General features: G+C 44.0%; 1 protein-coding gene across 1 annotated transcript in view; it reads left to right on the plus strand.

Moving 5' to 3' along the window:
* Positions 1–2,932: 2,932 nt before the first annotated feature.
* tbx21 (T-box transcription factor 21) overlaps positions 2,933–19,315 on the plus strand; it is a 47,954-nt gene continuing 31,571 nt past the window's right edge. Inside the window, exon 1 of the mRNA XM_078424371.1 lies at positions 2,933–3,512. Within this exon, the coding sequence (XP_078280497.1) occupies positions 2,986–3,512 (527 nt within the window). The 5' untranslated portion in view covers positions 2,933–2,985. The remainder of the gene's footprint in view (positions 3,513–19,315) is intronic.

Genomic DNA, 19,315 nt, shown 5'->3' on the forward strand with positions numbered 1-19,315 from the left:
TGCGCCTAACTCAAATATAAACCCTTTATTTATTGTTTGTTGATTTAATTTACTCTCAGAATTCCTCCACGATATACTTAATTATTTTGCTGTCGGAATAAATGTCAAAAAATCACCAACCTGCTGCATAAAAATATGTGATCGTTCTGGACCACAACCGTTCAGTTTAATCGTAAATTTAATCAGTGTAATCGCATCTTTGAAGATGCTGCCTTGTGTGTACAGTGTGGTGGAGGATATCGTGACTGCTGTGGCGGTCTCTGCGAGAAGTTAACGTGTCGTTAGTTGCCTGCTTTGTGGAGTGCAATTTGGGAAAGGTCGGTCACAATGGGAACAGTCTCAGATTTTAATCCGCCAAGATTCGCACCTAATCAAGAGGCTAGTGATTTAACGTGAGCGTGAGGACACACTGTCTAGGTCTCACTACACAATCCGAGCGACCGCCTTGCAACTCGCGGCTGCCTATATCACGCACAAGGATTTGGGTGGGGGGTGACAACAATCTTTATATCTTCCTGCAAATGTCATTAGAGATCACGCCTTCACCTTTATTTCAGCGGTGGCGAGGAGGGAAAAAAAATCTTCCTACGCTCATACAAAGTGTAGATAACGAAAAATGTTCGTAACTGACACAGCAGATAGGCAACAAAATGTTGGAGTAACTCAGCGGGACAGGCAGCATCTCTGGAGAGGTGGAATGGGTGACGTTTCGAGTCAAGACCCACCTTCAGACTCAAACTAAGATGCCATCGATTTTTTATACTTCATTTCGAATACATTTTTGTCCAATGGTTAAGACGTATTTGATGTGGGGTGCTGATTTATAAACCAATGTTGCTCATTTCCTTCATCTTAATCATTAATGAAATTTAGTACTGTCTGCAAATAGGCTCCTGACATACTGATTGCAAATCGACATTTTGGTGGCAAATGTGAATGGAGGTTTAATGAGCAATTCGATTATCCAAAACTATAAGGAGACCATCTCAAAGTTCAAGTGTAAGAAAATAACTGCTGATGCTGGTACAAATCGAAGGTATTTATTCACAAAATGCTGGAGTAACTCAGCAGGTCAGGCAGCATCTCGGGAGAGAAGGAATGGGTGACGTTTCGGGTCGAGACCCTTCTTCAAAGTTCAAGAGGCTGGGGGAACTCAGCAGGCCAGGCAGCGTCTGTGGAGGGAGTGGACAGACGACGTTGTGGATCGTGACCCTCCCGGGGTCGGGAGTAGGGTCCCGACCCAAAACATCGCCTGTCCACTCCCTCCACAGATGCTGCCTGACCCGCTGGACCTCCTCCAGCACTTTGCGTTCTGCTCAAGATTCCAGCACCTGCAATTCCTTGCGTCTCCATCTCAAAACTGGCAGTTGAACTACATTTTTAATCAGTAAAACCTGAATCACTTTTTCCACCTTTAGCAGTAACAGTTTTTCTTTCTATTTTCAGTTCCCTGCATTTCTTGTATTGTTTCACATTTTCACTATCTGCTCTTTAACAAAAAAATGTTCATCCAATTTTTTTGATCGATGATTTATTTCCAACCCCACCCGTATTAATGGCGACCGTTCTGTCTCTCGTTAACGTTGGCTCTCTGCTTTCAAATTCACGTGTATTTCTGCAAACTAAGCCGGTGGTGTAACATTATCCTACCTGACCGGATCACATGGTGGAAGTTGATATTTTTCCAAATTCGCATCCGTAATTTTTATTTATTTTTTGCCAATTAAAATCCAGAATTGATATTTCCATTGTATGGAAGTTATTGTGGCATTTACATTAATTGCCAACACCCGGTGGGCAAGTAGAATTGAAGCATTTCAACATCGAAGAACAGTCAGGACTAAAGGACTATCAGAACGACAGAGGAATATTAATTAAACACAAGGAACTGCGTTTACAAAAAAAAAAGACACAAAGTGCTGGAGTAATTGGGCGGGTCAAGCAGCATTTGGAGATAGACGACGTTTCGAGAAAGGATCCTTCAGAATCTACATAATTCGTGCTCGGTTGAAGTAAAACCGATAACACGAACATTCTGGGCTGGGATTACCTTCAGGAGGGTTATTCTGACATGAGATATTCAGTAAATTCAAGTTTTGAAACGTGTTGGTCATTCGGAGATAGACACAAAATGCTGGAGTAACCCAGCGGGTCAGGCAGCATCTGTGGAGAGAAGGCTGTACAGAAGGATTAGTTCTATTATAACTATTCCTCTGTATAGAAGGAATAGTTGACGTTTCGGGTCGAGCTCCTTCTTTACCACCGCAGATCTGAAGAAGGGTCTCGACCCGAAACATCACCCATTCCTTCTCTCCAGAGATGCTGCCTGTCCCGCTGAGTTACTCCAGCTTTTTGTGTCTATCTTCGGTGTAAACCACCAGCATCTGCAGTTCCTTCCTACACTCTTCCTCGCAATAATCAGAACCTCTTTTTTTTCATGAAGACATTTGCAGGGTAATGTTTTACAGAAATGTTTTTAAAAAAAGGATTATCCTTAAATTGATGCCCAAACGGTTTTTTAAAATATTCCAGTAGACACAAACAAGCTGGAGTAACTCAGTGGGTCAGGCAGCATCTCTGGAGAGAGGGGATAGGTGACGTTTCGGGTCGAGACCCTTCTTCAGACCTGTGTGTGGGTTTTTTTTCATCGAAATTCATTCGAGGTTTCCTCTGCGCTTCGCCCTGGGCGTGGTTTAGGTAAATCTGCCGCGTGTGTGTAGCCTAAACCAATAAGACAATTACTGCTATGACTGCACAGATCGCAAGCACCAATAGTATAGAAAGTGCCCGAGGCAGGAGCAGTGTGATATTTAATAGGAACCGGTACCTGGGAGGTTGGGACGAGTCTTTGAGTACCGTGATGGACATTATCACACCTTGTAGTAGCTAGCTCCAACAAACTTTGATCGTTTTCCATTGTGCGTGTGTGGGGTTTTAAAAAAAAAAGTTTACATTTTTTTTCCCTCCTCCCTCTCTGGACAGTCCATGGGAGGAACGAGTCCAGCCTCCGGCCCCAACTTTCCCATCGCTATGTTGAATCAGCCAGAGAGTAGCGAGAACTTCAACAAAGACGCCGAGAGGAACAAGCCGATGCACGACTACCAGGAGCTGAGATATGGGATGCAGGACAGGTTCTATCTGATGGGAGACCAGTGCCAGGGAACCCCGGACTCGGTCCCCCTCCCTTACCCAAGCCAGCACATCTCGGCCGCCGGGATCGCCGTGGGCAACGCCAGTAGGTACTTGACACCGGCCATGCCCAACTGCCCCTACCCTGGCTCCAGACCGCAGGCCGCCGGGGTGCCGAGCTACCCAAGCCCAGGAACTGAAGTCTACGCGGCAGGCACCGACACCTTCTCTGCCCCCTACCCTCACACCTACCAACGGACCTCACTCTGCGCGGTGCCGGGCTTGCAGGCATCGGGGAAGGTTCAGATTATGCTCTGCAACTACCAACTCTGGTCTAAATTTCACAAGCATCAGACGGAGATGATTATCACCAAACAGGGCAGGTGAGTGATTGATTGGTGGCGCTTAGTCCGTCTCCCCTCTTCCCCCCTCAAGATAGACACAAAAATACTGGAGTAACTCAGGCAGCATTTCCGGAGAGAAGGGGTGAGTGAGTGACTTCGGGTCGAGATCCATTTTCATCCCTCCCATCTGGTTGTGGCTTCAGTTGCAACGGTTTCAGAGAAGTAATGCGTTAAATACCCAAATTATCGCAGAACGTTCGGATATCAGCAGTAGATAAAACGCAGAATATGACTGATAAACGCCAACTAGCTTTTCCAACGCGAGGACGCGCATTTGCAAGAGAGGGAAGGAGGGGGAGAGGGAGGTTTCAGGCGTTGGATTTCAGGGCGACGGCTAACTGATTCCTGCCTTGTCCCCGCGCTCAGTAACAGAAACAGTGCAGCTTACAATTACTTTTGAAAAGGGGCTGAGGTTAAACGGGGACTGATTATAAACCAAACCTCCGGGTTTCAGAATTACACTGTGTTCGTGCGGTTTTCAAACTTGAAAATCTCTTCCGCTTTTTTGTTACATTATAGAGATCTCTTTTTTTTTCTTCTTTTAAATTTTTTTAATCTTGTGGATAAGAAAATTTGGGGCAAAGAAAAGAAAAAGTAGTCGTGTTTAAAGTTTGATCTAATACCGCACTAGTCAGAACACTTGGAGCCACGACTTACTAGTTTCCGGTATATATTTTAACTGTGTTAAACTCACACCCTTCCTTGTACAGTATATATAAATACACACACACACACACATATATATATAGATATAGGTGTAGATATATATGTGTGTGTGTGTATATATATACACATATATATATATACACACACACATATATATATATATATCTATATGCATATATATATATATATAGATAGATAGATACATATAGATATATATATATATGTGTGTGTGTGTATATATATATATGTGTGTATATACACACACACACATATATATATATAACAATTCTATCTCTCTCCTCCCCCCCCACCCCCCCACCCCCCAAGAACATTTACACCACTGTTTCTATTAAGGTCTGTATCATTTGTAAGCCAATGTTTAGCAAGACGGTTAAACCAATGTCGACAAAGCCGGAATCCATAGGTTTTTAAGGTGAGGCGGGAAAGGTTTAATTGGAACCTGAGGGGTAACTGTTTTTCTTTACACAAAGGGTGGTGGGTATATGTGAGGAGCTGCCAGAGGAGGTGGTTGAGGCATGTGTGGGGAAAGAAATGCAGGTGCTGGTTTAAATCGAGGATAGACACAAAATGCTGGAGTAACTCAGCGGGACAGGCAGCATCTCTGGGGAGAAGGGGTGGGTGACGTTTCGGGTCGAGACCCCTCCTTCAGGTAGTTGAGGCAGGTTCTATCGTTACGTTTAAGAGACATGTGGACAGGTGCAGGGATAGGATAAGGGTATTTGGGTTAAGCGCCGGCAGGTGGGACTAGTGTACATGTTGGGACTTGTTGCCTGGCGTCGGCTAGTTGGGCCGAAGGGCCTCTTCCCGCGTCTATGACTGACTTTAATCCAACTTCCCCACCTTTTTTCTCCAAGACCATGGCGTCTTTGACCCTGCAAGTTGCCCCTTGGTTAGTGTGGGGGGCCACACGGCCCAAAACAATTCACTTCAGTTAAATACAAAATGCTGGAGGAAATTTCTTCCACAGATGCTGACCGACCCGCTGAGTTCCTCTAGCATTTGGAATTTCCCTTCGAGATTCTAGCATCTGCTGCTCTTTGTGTGTGTCTTCGTCTTTAATTAACTGGGAAAATAATTAAGAGCACGTCAAACTAGCAAGGGTATGATGCCGAATGTGGATGGAAGTTTGAGCCAAAATATCCATAGAATCCTGTCTCTTCCACTTATTCCCCACTGTTACCGACTGGAAAATAATTCGTTTTAATGAAATTTGGGAATAACTACCCCACTCTTTCAAGTAATGCCAAGAAAGGGGTTTCCCACTCCACCCGAGAGAGGTGGAGGGATCTTTAACAACCCATTTGAAAACGGTCCTTGTGACAAAATTTGGCTTTGAACTTCGCACTGTTTGCAGTACAGCGGCGCAGTTACTTCCAGAAGCAGAACGGGCAGGAGTTCGTTAGTTAGTTAGTTAGTGGCAGCGCGGAGCGAGTCGGTTGACAATTCCACCCAGTTGAAATGTCGAGCAGTTTTTGTTTGAAAATCGAAGGAGGTTTCAGAAGTGGCAGCGACTGTTCCCCGCAGCACGGCATCCAAACCGCCCCACTCTCCCCCCACCCCCACCACCACCACTCCAGTCTTGTTTACAAAACCGTTCTCACAGCAGGTTGCAGGTGGCGGCTTATTCTGTTCTAGTTTCTCATGCCATCTTCTCGAGAAATCAGTATGAAAAGTTGTTTACAGACGGGTGGGAGCGAGACATCACATTCACACCTGTGCCCTGGGATTACAAAGACAGCGAATATCTTGTATTCGAGGATAATTTGAAAGTAAGAGCCATTAGTGTGTGTGTGTGTATATATATATATATGTGTGTGTGTGTGTGTGTGTGTATATATATATATGTGTGTGTGTGTATGTGTGTATATATATGTATATGTGTGTGTATATATATGTGTGTGTGTGTGTATATATATGTGTGTGTGTATATATATATATATATATGTGTGTGTGTGTGTGTGTGTGTGTGTATATATATATATATATGTGTGTGTGTGTGTGTGTATATATATATATATGTGTGTGTGTATATATATATATGTATATATACACACACACACACACATATATACACACACACACACACACACACACACACACACATATATATATAAATAAATAAACGTTTTTGGAACTAATGGCTCTTTATATATATATAACAGTGGGGAAAATATATATTCGTTCATACCACGTAAAACAAAAGTTTATATACTATATATATTCAGACCACCAGTCGGAAGAAGGGTCTCTACCGAAAACGTCACCCATTCCTTCTCTCCAGAGATGCTGCCTGTCCCGCTGAGTTGCTCCAGTTTTTTGTGTCTAACCTCTCTCTCTCTCTCTATATATATATATTTATATTTATATGATCCTTCAGCAACGCTATGCCTGGCAATGGGACAGACACATGCTAACAACTACTGTAGCAGGGAAATCTGTACTCGGTGATTCAACGTTCACCCGGTTCCGCCATTGACAGTCTGCATGAACTTGGAAGTTTTGTAAAATGTAATCAGTCGCTCTATTAGCCAGAGTACGTGTTCTGACGAAGGGTCTCGACCCGAAAGGTCACCCATTCCTTGTCTCCTGAGAAGCTGCCTGTCCCGCTGAGTTACTCCAGCATTTCTGTGTCTGTCTTAAGTGTTTCATTGTTCGTTAGTGTTCTATAGCCACAGACAGTTTGTACATTACATGGTGTACAAGATTGAGTGTCTTGTGATTAATGGATTGGTACTGGATTCGGGGGGGGGGGGGGGGGAACTAGAACGCGTTGGAGTAACTCAGCGGGTCAGGCAGCATCTCTGGAGGTCGCGGATAGGCGACGTTTCGGGTCGGGAGCTTTCTTCAGACTACGAGTTAGACTGAAGAAGGGTCCTGACCCGAAACGCCACCTGTGTACGTCCTCCAGAAATGTTGCCTGGCCCGCTGCAAGAAGTTACTCCAGCACTTTGTGCTTTACTCAAAACCCCAGCATCTGCAGTTCTTTGCATCTCCAGGCCCAGGGGAGGCAGGAAAACGAGGAAGGGGGTAGACACAAAGTGGTGGAGTAACTCAGCGGCTCAGGCAGCATCTGTGGATGCGAGGTCGAGACCCCTCTTTTCAACCTGACGTAGGCGTTTTTTGAAGAAAACAAAACACGTTGAATGTACAGGAATTTCCAACACCCGCAGGTTTGTTGTCGAGTAGTTTCACGCCCCCTTTGATCTGTGTTTCCACACCTTACACTTCCATATCTCCATGTCTCCCTCTCCCCTGACTATCAGTCTGAAGAAGGGTCTCCACCCGAAACATTACCCATTCCTTCTCTCCAGAGATGCTGCCTGACCCGCTGAATCACGCCTCGTCTTGTTCACCTGCTCCAAGTCTTGGCGATTAGACAATGGAATAGATTAAGGCTAACCATAGCAATCAGTTTCTATCGAGTTTCTGTCATGGGTTTGAAACATCTCGGACACAACAGTGGTGAAGAGTTTGGGGAACCAGAGATCATTCACCAATACTTTATCACTCATACTGTAGCTATTTGGATAACTGCTAAACAATTCTCAATTCACTATATGGACACCATACAGATGGGTACATGGATAGGACAGGTTTGGAGGGATATGAACCAAACGTGGGCAGGTGGGACTAGTGTAACTGGGACATTGGCCGGTGTGGGCAAGTTGGATCGAAGGGTCTATTTCCACAACTCTTTTTTTTTAAGACCCTTTTCCATTCCTTTTATCGTCTTGGGCATAATTTAGGTATCCACTGTTCTCATTGTGCGGAAAGAAAGAAATTCCAGGCGCTGGAAATCTGAAATTCGAGGGGAAAAAACAGAAAATTTTGGAAACGCCCGACAGACAAGGCAGCGTCTGGGGAGAGGGAAACACGGTTAATGTTAACAGTTCCCAGGCCAAGAGTTTCCGATCTGGATTGTTAAAACTCTTCTCCTTCCACAGATTTGCTGACCTGTTACGTGACATGTAAAGTTCCAAGTCTTTAAATGCAGAATGGGAGAGAGTTTAGAAACAAGGAGCTGCAGATACTGGTTAATAGACAAAAGGGAAACAAAGTGCTGGACTGACTCAGCGGGCCAGGCAGCATTTGTGGAAAAACGTGGACAGGTGGCATTTAGGGTCGAGGCCCCTCTTTTCCCATTCCCCACTTCAATCCACCCCCTCATTAGACATTGTAAGAAAATAACTGCAGATGCTGGTACAAATCGAAGGTATTTATTCACAAAATGCTGGAGTAACTCAGCAGGTCAGGCAGCATCTCAGGAGAGAAGGAATGGGTGACGTTTCGGGTCGAGACCCATCTTCAGACTTCTTAAGTATAACTGGGCATGTTAGTCCAGTCCCAAAGGAGTCTCAATCTATTTCCCCCCTCCCCTTCTGAGATGGAAGGGAGGGTGATTTTACATGTAGAAGAGTCCTCCTGAAGAAGGGTCTCGACCCGAAACGTCACCCATTCCTTCTTTCCTGAGATGCTGCCTGACCTGCTGAGTTACTCCAGCATTTTGTGAATAAATACCTTCGATTTGTACCAGCATCTGCAGTTATTTTCTTATATTACATGTAGAAGGGGTTTAGTAGAAGGGGTTATTTGTGCCAACTCAGCAAAGATCAGGATATAAACTGGGATTTGACGTACATTAACCAATAACACCAATACTGATTTATTGAATCAGTCTGAAGAAGGGTCCCGACCCTAAACATTGCCTATGCACGTTCTCCAGAGATGCTGCCTGGCCCGCTGAGTTACTGTTGGATCTTACCCGGTTGTTTGCAAAGCAAAGAATTTCACTGTGCCCAGGTAGTTGTAACGATAAAGTCCATAAGTTCTAGAAGCAGAGTTAGGCCATTCGGCCCATCAAGTCTACCCCGCCATTCAATCACGGCTGATCTATCTTTCCCTCCTGAGCCTAATCATCTGCCTTTTTCCCATAACCCCCGATCCCCGTACTAATCAATGTATTGTTACTCCTACACTTTTGTGTTTTGCTGAAGATCCCAGCATCTGCAGTTCTTTGTTTCACCCATTTATTCTTGAGCATATTTTTTTTAACACTATTCAAAATAATGCAAGGTGAATTTATAATGGAATTTGAATTTAAGACCTCCCATAGTACTTTGTAACCCAGGAAGTAGAGTCTTTGGTGGTACCTTTGAAATACAAGTTGTCATGTAGCAAAGGCGAAGATAGACACAAAATGCTGGAGTAACTCAGTGGGACAGGCAGCATCTCTGGATGGAAGGAATGGGTGACGTTTTGGGTCGAGACCCTTCTTCGGACTGATCAGTCACCCATTATCGGTCCGAAGAAGGGTCGTGACCCGAAACATCATCCATTGATCAGTCTGAAGGAGGGTCTCGACCCAAAACGTCACCCATACCTTCTCTCCAGAGATGCTGCCTGTCCCGCTGAGTTACTCCAGCATTTTGTGTCTATCTTCAATTTAAACCAGCATCTGCAGTTCCTTCCTACACATGTAACAAAGGCGATTCATTTGCAAGGAAATAAAGTGCTGGCAAAACGAAAAGCAGCATTAAGTTATAATGGATAAGTCACGCTTTATTCTTAATTGTTAACTGTATGTTTGTGTTGTCATTTGTGAGCGGAGCACCAAGGCACATTCCTTGTATATGCACATACTTGGCCAATAAACTCATTCATTCATTCATTCAAGTTATTTATTGGGAGATACATTTGATAATGAGCAGAATGTATAAGAATATAATAAATTTCTTCCTAGGCTGATAAAGTTATTATCAGCCTAGAAAGAATTGCTTAGATTTTCAGTTTCAATTTTAGTGAAATTATTATTAATGCTTGGTTACATTCTACGATTTTTTTTGGACAGTTTAATCATCCCTTTTTTTTCTTCTTCCAATTCAATCAACCCAAGAATCTCAGTTTCGGGGAAAGTTAATGATCTATAATGACTAACCGCGACAGGTCTTTGTGACACATGATTTCTTATAAAATTGTGCATAGCAGTGGATTCTTCATCCATCGAAATAAAAAAACAAAACAAGACAGGGGCTGAGATAAAAGCTGCAAATATCGTGACGAGCTTTTAGATAACACCCCTGCTTAGGTTACCCCACCAAAACACATGGGAGAAAAATTCAACAGCCTGACTCTCTCGCCTGCCGCTTCCTTTCTCTCTCTTTACTCTATTTCCTCAGAATATTCATTTCCATGCCTGCGTTTTGCTCTCTGTGTGGACATTTATATACATTTGCCCCACCATGCTCTCCCTCTCTCTCCTGTGTCAGTCTCCGCCTTTTGTCTCCTCTTTGCACCCACGTTGTTGTCTGTATCACTGACATTATCTTTCCCCTAACATAGGGCCATTCTGCTCTACTTTCCACTCCCTCTGTCCGAGATACTGTTTTCTTACTCTGCTTAAAGTTTCCCCGCTGTCTCTCCCTCTTTTATTTATCTCCCCCCACCCCCCCCCCCCCCCCCATCTATTTATCTCCCTCTCGCTCTATCTCGCTCCCCCTTTCCATCTCAATGCGTAAAGGTATTTCCTTTCTGTCCCTGTTGACTGTTTCCCGAGCCTGTCTGGCTGATGTCTTGTGCATGTGTGAGTGAGTGAGAGAGAGAAAGAGAGAGAGAGAGAGAGAGAGAGAGAGAGAAGGAAGGGGATCTCTTCCATGTTTCTCGCGTAGTGAGCTTCTCTTCCTTGTCCAAATGTGCATCAATTTACTCCACTGGAATTCCTTGCTATTGCTGTTCTGTTGTAGTCTCGACGTTGTACTCGCCGTACATTTGTGTTTAAAAAACTAACTCTTGTTCTTTCATCTTCATTTTTTTACGGAAATGAATATTAAAACCGCAAGTTCAAAAAAAAAAAAAATGTTTGCTTGCAGGCTCTTCAGCAGAGGCTGAAATGTAGCTCTATCTCCAAAGTTGCCTCTGCTGCAGCAGAATGCAGGAACCGCTGACAACCAACCGCGCCTCCCCCAGCGAGTCTAAGGGGGGTGGAGGAGGGGGAAGGAGGGCGAGGGGCAGAGAACGGTGCAGTTGAACATTTGGAAAAGGGGGGAGGCGATGAGCATCGGTACACTGGTGAGGAATTGTTTCTGAAAAGCAAATGCCCCTGCCGGGGAGACAGATCAAGTTGAAATGAGTAACCAGGAGGTGATTCACTGAACTGAGATCATATTTTCTTAAAAACGTAGGAGTTTATTTTAATCCTCTCCTCTTCAAAGAAACCGCCCGTCATCCGATTCCTACAGAGCCGCCTGAAAGTTTAAAAATAATGCTCAGTCGAAAACTCTTCTCAAAAACAACTCCTTCTCGAGTTGAAATTTCCTCTCTCTGTTTTCTGAAAGTGTCATTTGTCAGAATCCAATGCAGAAACTAAAGACCCATCATATATATATATATAGAAGAGGTGTATATATAGAAGAGGTATATATATAAACATAGCACAAAAAGTAAGGAAATTTGTGTTTGGTAGATTATTTCTTTGTTGTAACAATGCTTGTTGGCAATAAATCTTATACCGTTGGAAAGCCTGTTTATTTCCCTTTTAAATGGTGCCACATTTGTAAGGAACATGCATTTGTGGGATGAGCAGCAGAGCAGTGTATATGGGTTGCGCCCATGAAAAATTTGCCAAATCTTCTCTGCCAATGCCAAACAGCTTATTCTGCTGTTGCTATTGACTCTTGTTTTGAGCTTCTGGTACCCCCAGGTGCTGACAAGAATGGGATGCCATCCCACAACAGTGTGTGACCAGGCTGGTGACCAGCATGAGGAGGAGGTGCCAGGCTGTTATGGCTGTGTATGGTTCTTCCACACGCTACTGTGGCTCCTGTTTATTAAATGAATAAATTGTTAAATTGCCAATATGTCTTGTTTCTTCAGACTTCAATCATCCAATCCACCAAACAACACCGAACAAGAGTCAATGGCAGAATAAGCTGTTTGGCATTGGCAGAGATTTGGCAAATTTTTCATGGGCGCAACCCATATACTCAGCTCTGCTGCTCATCCCACAAATGCATGTTCCTTACAAATGTGGCACCATTTAAAAGGGAAATAAACAGGCTTTCCAACGGTATAAGATTTATTGCCAACAAGCATTGTTACAACAAAGAAATAAACTACCAAACACAAATTTCCTTACTTTTTGTGCTATGTTTATATATATATATATATACTAAAACTCTCGTTTGTTTGTTTGTTTGTTTGTTTGTTCCTGAGCTACAGACAAAACGGTACACGATAGCGCAACAATTTTAGGCCCACCTTACCCACCATCCCCCCTTTTGGTGCTAATGGAAGAAGTTTCATTGAAATGGGTGTTATATTTTTAAAGTTATTCATATTCTAAAGTTTAAATCTATCTCCTAGGGAGGGGGGAGGAGGGAGGATAACGGGGGTTGAATGGGAAGGGAGGTGAAAGGGGAGAGGAGAGGGTGCTGCACCAATGCAGGAGAGATTTGGGCCCAACGAGTCCACTTGGTCGAGTATATATATATATTTGGTTCCTTGTGTTCAAAGTAAGCTCGTTAAGTAAAATTATCTGACAGTTTTCAAAGAGTTGAGTGCAATATTGGTGTCTGGAGAATGGTCTGCACCCATTCCTTCTCTCCAGAGATGCTGAGTTACTCCAGAATTTTGTGTCTTATCTTCGGTTGACACCAGCATCTGAAGTTCCTTCCTACACATTGGAATCTCCCAGTTCGGCTTTAGTAACTTTTTTTAAAATTAGACAGTGTAACCTTTCAAATTGGCTGCACTTTCCCCAAAATTATTGAACAATTGTGGGTGGTTTGATGCTTTGCAAGCCGCCCGTTTTGCCCCTCCATGGTGTTAAAACATACTTGGAAACAAATTAGGCCGATTAAAATCAACACTGCTATCATAACCAAACATCTTCCACTGAAAAGAGGTAGAAAATATCGCTCTCTGTGGTCGTGGCAAAATGATAATTTGCCGTTGAACTTAAGTTGCACTCATTGACCTTCAGGAGATAGACACAAAACGCTGGAGTAACTCAGCGGGTCAGGCAGCTTTTCTGGAGAGAAGGAATGGGTGACGTTTCGGGTCGAGACCCTTCTTCAGACTTGTCGGAAGGAATTGCAGCTGCTGGTTATACAGCCAAGATAGACACAAAAAAGCTGGAGTAACTCAGCAGGACAGGCAGCATCTCTGGAGAGAAGAGATGACCTGAAACGTCACCCATTCCTTCTATCCAGAGATGCTGCCTGTCCCGCTGAGTTACTCCAGCATTTTGTGTCTTATCTTCGGTGTAAACTAGCACCTGCAGTTCCTTCCTACTCAGATCTTCAGGAGTTTGTCGATAAAAACAGAACTTGATCCATTGATTGTGTTCAAGAATACAAACGCCAATTTATGTTAGATTTTACGTTCAACCCCAATCTAATTTTCTTTCTGTAACTATGCAAATAGTCAGGCATTAGCAGTCATCGCTTGAAGAAACTTCATTGCTACCAAGGAGAAGCATTCTTGATGCATTGCTTGCAGAGTTCATGACACTTCAATGTATGGTGGCAGCATTTTAAGCATTTCCAACTCTTTGTCGTGCAGTCTCGGTTTTCGTTTTGAAGCATTTAAATTATTTTAAACCGAGGTACAGAGAAAAGCTTTTGTTGTGAGCTATCTTGTCAGCGGAAAGACAATACATGATTACAATCGAGCCATTTACAGTGCGAGTAAGAAATGTTGCTGTAGGAGTAGAGATTTAAGGGTGTGGTACGATTGTAATATGTGATTGTAGATCTGCTTCTGTGGCTAGAATGCATATAGTCCCCTGGGCCTGGCCTTCATGTTCCTGCTCTTGATTCCATTGGCACGTTGGGGTCTCGCTGAATGCACAGGATAAGAGACTTTTTGTGTCTGAAGTCCTGGCCAACAGGGGCAACAGAAAAACAAGTTATCACAGTGGCTTGCACATTGCTCAAAATGGTGGCTTAACTCATCCATAGTAACAAATGTAATGAGTTGCACTTGAAACCCTTACATTTCTGCTTGGCATGGAAGTGCATTAATCAAATGGAAATACTTTCCAATAACATCAAGATTAACTGCCTCTTATTTATTGAATGCAGGAAAATTGTTCCTGATGTTGGGAGAGTCCAGAACCAGGGGACACAGTTTTAAGAATAAGGGGTCGGCCATTTAGGACTGAGATGAGGAAAACGTTTTTCACCCGGAGAGTTATGAATCTGTGGAGTTCCTTGCCACAGAAGGCAGTGGAGGCCAATTCGTTGGATGTTTTCAAGAGAGAGTTAGGTTTAGACTTGGGGCTAAATGAATAAAGGGATATTGGAAAAAAGCAGGAACGGGGTACTGATTTTGGATGATCAGCCATGATCATATTGAATGGTGGTGCTGGCTCGAAGGGCCGATTTGGCCATCTCCTTCACCTATTTTCTATGTTTCTATGAATCGCATAGTTTACAACATGGCAACTGGCTCTTTGATCCAACAAGTGGTCCTTATTTAAATTGTTTGTGCTGAGGGTTTTTTCCTCCACATCGTTATCTATCAGCAGTTCCCACCTTTGGGGGTCAGGGTTGCCAAGTTGCTAGTTAGTGTGATATCAGGTTATTTCTTTCACTTGCAAGAGGACTTCTTTAACTGCCAGCATTACGGCATTTGTCTATTCAAAAAAGGTTTTTTAAACAATCCATTCCTTTATAGTTTACAGGAGCATTGCAGCGTATAATTGTGCCGTAATGCACGTTATTTTGACGTCACCAAAACCCCGATGGTTTGTTCATTTTAGTTTAGTTTATTGACACGTTTACCGAGGCACAGTAAAAAGCTTTTTCTTGCGTGCTAACCATTCAGCGAAAAAACTGTACATGATGACAATTGATTTGTCCACAGTGTACAGTGCACAGATACAGGGTAATGAGAATAATGTTTACTGCAAGGTAAAGTACAGTAAAGTCTGATTAAACGTAGTCAGAGGGTATCATTTGACGTAGATGGCAGCCAAGGACCGCTGTCTAGTTGGATTTTTAGATTTAGAGATACAGCGCAGAAACAGGCCCTTCGGCCCACCAAGTCCGCGCCGACCAGCGATCCCCGCACATTAACACTATCCTATACACACTAGGGACAATTGTTACATTTACCCAGTCAATCAACCTACATACCTGCACGTCTTTCGAGTGTGGGAGGAAACCGAAGATCTCGGAGAAAACCCATGCAGGTCACGGGGAGAACGTACAAACTCCGTACAGACGGCGCCCGTAGTCAGGATCGAACCTGAGTCTCCGGCGCTGCATTCGCTGTAAGGCAGCAACTCTACCGCTGCGCCACCGTGCCGCCCGGAGACAGAATGGTTCAGTTGCCTGATAAAAGCTGGGAAGAAACTCCCTGAATCTGGAGGTGTGCGTTTTCACACTTCTGCACCTCTTGCCTGATGGGAGAGGGGGGAAGTGACCGGTCCTTGAATGAGATGTAGATGGATTCAATGGAAAGGAAGTTGGTTTGCGTGATGGTCTGGGCTGCGTCCACATCTCTCTGCAATTGCTTGCGGTCTTGGATGGAATCTGTTCCCAAACTAGACTATGCTGACTAAGCATCCCTATAAAATGCTTTCTATGGCGCATCTGTAGCTTGGTTAGATAGGATCAAGCTAAGGAATGGATTGTGAACCATTGCCACAGGAGTTGACCTACTGACCAACCTGATGGGAAGGAGTCCTGATCTTAAACGTCACCTATCCATGTTCTCCAGAGATGCTGCCTGACCTGCTGAGAGTTACTACAGCACTTTATGTCATTTATTGTAAGCCAGCGTTTGCAGTCCCTCGTTTCTAACAATGATTGAAAGATACCGCACAGACTCCAGCCCTTCGGCCCATCGGGTCAATGCAGATCATCAACCACCCATTCACATTAGTTCTATGTTATCCCACTCTCGCATCCACCCCCTACACAATGGGGGCAATTTACAGAGGCCAATTAACCTAGAAACATGGGTAGACACAAAATGCTGGAGTAACTCAGCGGGTCAGGCAGCATCTCAGGAGAGAAGGAATGAGTGACGTTTCGGGTCGAGACCCTTCTTCAGACAGGGTCTCGACCCGAAACGTCACACATTCCTTCTCTCCCGAGATGCTGCCTGACCCCGCTGAGTTACTCCAGCATTTTGTGTCTACCTTCGATTTAAACCAGCATCTGCAGTTTTTATTTCCTACAAACCTAGAAACGCCCGCGTCTTTGCGACGTGGGAGGTGTGTGCACCCAGAGGAAACCCACGCGGTCACAGGGCCAACGTGCAAACTCCGCACGGGCAGCAATCCGAGTTCAGGGTTGAACCCGTGTCTCTGGCGCTGAGAAGCAGCTTCTCCACCAACTGTGCCGCAATGACCAAGTCTAGACTGAAGCATCAGCAGGTCGAGCATCAACATTCACACACAGGCCAGGATTACTGGGTGGGAAATCCAGAGCGCAGTAGTTGGAGAAGCTGAGGGCAAATTCAGCACCTGTGGCTCTGGCGGCCATTAGTCTAGTGAAGCGCTGGACAGGAATTCAGCCGAAAGCTGATTTCCAAGCCCTCTCAATGATATGATATTGTGACCGATTATTACCGATGATGGAATGACCCCAAACTGGTTTCCTCATATGGAACAATCAGGCGGCACGGTGGCGCAGCGGTAGAGTTGCTGCCTTACAGCGAATGCAGCGCCGGAGATTCAGGTTCGATCCTGACTACGGGCGCCGTCTGTACGGAGTTTGTACGTTCTCCCCGTGACCTGCGTGGGTTTTCTCCGAGATCTTCGGTTTCCTCCCGCACTCCAAAGACGTACAGGTATGTAGGTTAATTGGCTGGGCAAATGTAAAAAAAAAAAAAATTGTCCCTAGTGTGTGTCGGATAGTGTTAATGTGCAAGGATTGCTGGGCGGTGCGGACCCGGTGGGCCGAAGGGCCTGTTTCCACGCTGTGTATCTAAATCTAAAAATCTAGGGGAACTGCACCTTCTACATATTATTTCCCGGATCTTACTGCAATTTACAATCCTATTTCGATGACTTTTTTTCAATGGGTGTCCGTTTGCTTTTGCATCTTGCCTGTGCACAGTGAAAAAAACATTATAAGGTTTGCCCACATAGATATTTGGAGTTCTGTTCAAAGTAATTCTCTTTTTGCTGTTGAAAATAAAGTAATCTTTTTTTTTTTTGTTCTTGTAAATAAAGTAAGAGGCCTGTCACTGGTAGTAAGACGAAAGTCTTTGCAATTGTAAGTATTAACTTGTGACTGAAAAGGACCAATGTCACTTTCATTTGAAAGCCCAAAGTTGCAACAGATTGAGGTGTGCAAAGTAGGTTCAACAAAAAGGCCGATGGATTTTTGGTTAACTCAGCACATTGAAAAAAATTGTCGGAAGAAGCACCTGCTTAGCCAGCTTGCCGAAATTTTAATTAAATGTCATTAAAGATTTTCGTGTACCAAAAGCCTCCAGCCAGCTTATCAATTTGACCTATTAGTCTGTGCAATGTTGGTGTTTGTTGTCGGTAAGGCGCCATTTTAATATTTGCTTCCCTCTCATATCTTGGCACACTTTGCATTTAATTGTTTTTTGCAGTATCTGGCTCTGAAACAATCCTCCACGTTATCACTTCAGTTCAGTTTAGTTGAGGTACAACGAAAAGCTTTTTTATTTATGGAGTCTATAATATAACTTGCTAAATCTGTATCATTCATGGTGCTTCACAACCGTTAGCTCCAGATCGATGCACACTTTAAATTGTTGGTACAATTTGCACACTCAGATGTATACTTCTTGAAGAGAGCAGACGTGGAACGGGAGGGTTTTTTACGCCAAAACGTGACAGTTTTCGCATTTCATCCCTCAACAGGAAATGCACAGTTAACTTGGTGAACATTTTGGATGAGTCCTTCGATTCTCAAGTGTTTACGCTGCCTTGTAAGATTCATACCCAACGCTATCTAGTTGAAGTGGTTTCTGCTGATTTCAGGTTCCTAGGATGCCCCACCACACCCTTCAGCTCAGCTTAACTTCCCCCTTTTATCTCTCGTTACCCAAAACACTCGTGTGAGTTTGTTGCTTGTGAATGAAAGCGTGAGAGAGGGAGAGAGGGAAATGATGCGCCGTTGTGTTCTGCTGGAGACCTGAACGCTTGCTTGTGATTCAAATGCCAAGCGTTCAGGCCATGCCGTCCCTCGGCCTCACTGAGATGCTCAGTAGTAGCACAGCACGCACGTGTTGGTGTTGTGTTGTACTGGGAGCAGCTGAACTCTGAGTTACCCCAAATGCTGTCAGGAGACATGTTTATAAACCTGCTCAATGAGCCACAGTACGGTCGGCCCTCGAGCTAGATCAGGTCTAGCTTCTTAGAAGCAACATATCCCCGAGCTTCATTAAATATGAAATAAATCCCACTTTAGTCGGGCAGGATTTCACCACGGCAATGTCCAACAATCTTTGATAGCGGTGTGTTTTAAAAGCCACACATTATGCAGCAGGTTAGGAAGTGTAGGCTAGATCACACACACACGCGCGCGCACGCACGCACGCGCACACACACACACACACACACGAAATTGAGACATGCTCTTTTCGCTATTATTTCTTGCTCAAGAAAATTTCTAAAATGTTGGTGGGCTGGGGAATACCACATGAGTCAGTTTGTGCATTCTTCTACAGTTTTGAAACATGCTTTAATTCTAATTTTACATCCACGTTCTTTAATAGAAATCGACGTTTAATATTTGTTTCCTGCTAACGGGTCACAAGGATTATCGGCGATCTTGTATCAGATCATTTCAATAAACGGCTCCATTTTTTTTTAAAGAAGTATTTTACGTAGGACATAAAACTGCATGTCATGTTTATGATGCATCTTGGGGTCCTGGCAAATGCCCAGGAGGTAACAGCTGACTTGGAGTTGTAATTTCTCAATGTGCCTGAAGACAAACTTTAAAGAGTTGGTAACCCTGCGTGTTAAAATATTGTGGTCCACACATGTCTTAAAAACAGAAAATAGACACAAAAAATGCCGGAGTAACCCAACGGGTCAGGCAGCATCTCTTACTGGAGGAAAGGAATTCCAGAAAAAATTGGGTGGCATGGTGGTGTAACGGTAG

The sequence above is a fragment of the Rhinoraja longicauda genome, chromosome 29 (assembly GCF_053455715.1).
Source record: "Rhinoraja longicauda isolate Sanriku21f chromosome 29, sRhiLon1.1, whole genome shotgun sequence".
Classification (NCBI taxonomy): Eukaryota; Metazoa; Chordata; class Chondrichthyes; order Rajiformes; family Arhynchobatidae; genus Rhinoraja; species Rhinoraja longicauda.